Source organism: Aureococcus anophagefferens (genome assembly GCF_000186865.1).
Source record: "Aureococcus anophagefferens unplaced genomic scaffold AURANscaffold_21, whole genome shotgun sequence".
Taxonomy (NCBI): domain Eukaryota; class Pelagophyceae; order Pelagomonadales; family Pelagomonadaceae; genus Aureococcus; species Aureococcus anophagefferens.
This window is the reverse complement of record NW_008705581.1, coordinates 280906-282574: the sequence shown is the minus strand read 5'-3', so window position 1 is coordinate 282574 and position 1669 is coordinate 280906. Positions and strand designations below refer to the sequence as shown.

General features: G+C 73.4%; 1 protein-coding gene across 1 annotated transcript in view; it reads left to right on the top strand.

Annotated features, from left to right (window-relative positions):
- Positions 1 to 1669, top strand: part of AURANDRAFT_72199 (hypothetical protein) — a gene marked incomplete at both ends in the record, with an annotated part of 5226 nt that continues 3557 nt past the window's right edge. Inside the window, 2 exons of the mRNA XM_009041510.1 lie at positions 1 to 1262; positions 1483 to 1539. Of these exons, the coding sequence (XP_009039758.1) occupies positions 1 to 1262; positions 1483 to 1539 (1319 nt within the window). The remainder of the gene's footprint in view (positions 1263 to 1482; positions 1540 to 1669) is intronic.

Here is a 1669-nt window from a genome sequence, read left to right as displayed (position 1 = left end):
GCGCCGCGCCGTCGACGATGGACACGAAGTCGAAGCTCGACACGCTGTGGAAGAAGGGCGTCGGCGAGATGAAGAACCTCGCGTCGAAGGCGGACCAGGCGGCGACGCGCCTCGCCGAGCGGTCCGCGGCGACGGCGCCGGTTTCGGTGCCGGGCGAGCACCAGCGGGGCGACGCGTCCGGCGCCGAGGACATCTCGCGCGAGGACCTGCTGCAGCTGACGATGAAGCTGTCGAAGCGCTTGAAGAGCAGCGAGAGCTCGAACGCGGCGCTGACAAAGGAGGCGCGGCGATTCATGCTCGAGCGCGACGCGTTGCGCAAGGCGGTGTCGGCCGAGGTCCTGGGCCGGCCCGGCGCGCTCGAGGACGTGCCCCTGCGCGAGGGCGCCGGGAGCTCGAGCGAGCCGAGCGCGGCGCTCCTCGACGCGCTCCGCGCGCGCGCCGCCGGCGGAACCGGCGGCGACGGCGCGCCCGACGGCGCGACGGCGACGCTGAAGACGGCGCTGGAGGCCGCGCTCGCGGGCCGCGACGGCCTCGCGACGAAGCTGCGCGCCGCCGAGGCGAGCCTGGCCGAGAGCCGCCGGAGCTTCGAGGACCAGGTCGTCGCGCTTCGTTTACAACTCAAATCCGCGGCCTCCGGCAAGGCGTCCGCGGAGACGCTCGCGGAGCTCGCGGCCAAGGACGCGACCATCGCCGAGCTCGCCGCGGCCCGCGACACGTTGACGGACGCCAAGGCGACGCTCGCCGCGGCGCTCGCCGAGGAGCGCGCGCTCGCGGAGCGCGTCGCCGGCGAGAAACAGCGCGCGGACAACCGCCACGCGACGCGCACCGCGAAGCTCGCCGCGGCGGAGAAGGAGCGCGACGACGCCCTGCGGCGCTTCGGCGCCCTCGAGGGCGAGGCCGCGGCGCTCCGCGCGGCCGCGGCGGCCGCGGACGGCGCGCGCGCCGCGGCCGCGCGCGACGCGGCGACCGCGGCCGCGGCCGCGGCCGCGGCGGCCTGCGCCGAGGCCGCGGCGGCGTCGGCGACGAGCGCCCTGCACACGACGACCGTCGCCCTCGGCGCCGTCGCGCGCGCCGAGGCCGCGGCGAAGGCCTCGAGAGACGTGGCCGACGCGCGGAGCAAGGCCGAGTCGGACCACGCGAAGCGGTCCTCGCTGGCCCGGTCCATCATGGCGGAGAAGGACGCCAAGCTGCGGGACCTGGCGGCGACCGTCGCGCGGCTCGAGGCGGACCTGTCCTGCGGCGGCCACGAGAACCGCGCGTTCGTGGAAATCGCGAATCGCTGTGTGCAAATCAAATATTCAACCCGACTTCAATGTGCGCGTATTCGAATGCTTCGACACACGCTCTTTGGCTGTGCTTCGAGAACTCGACGAGAGCAATCGATTCGTCCAAAAATCAGCCAAATCGACTTCGATTTGACCGAGCTAGAGAGGTTTGAAGTTTTTGCTGGACAGGGCGTTCCACTGGTTGATTTGCACACAGGCGAACCGCCAGGCCGCGCGCGAGGGCGCGCACGCGGTCGACCTCGAGGCGGCCAAGGTCGCGACGAAGCGGCTCCAGACGGCCATCAAGAGCCGCGACGCGGAGATGGCCGACCTCGCGTCGAAGCTGCTCGCGGCGCACGCGGCGCTCGACGAGCGCGCGGCGCCCGGCGACGGGCCGAACCTGG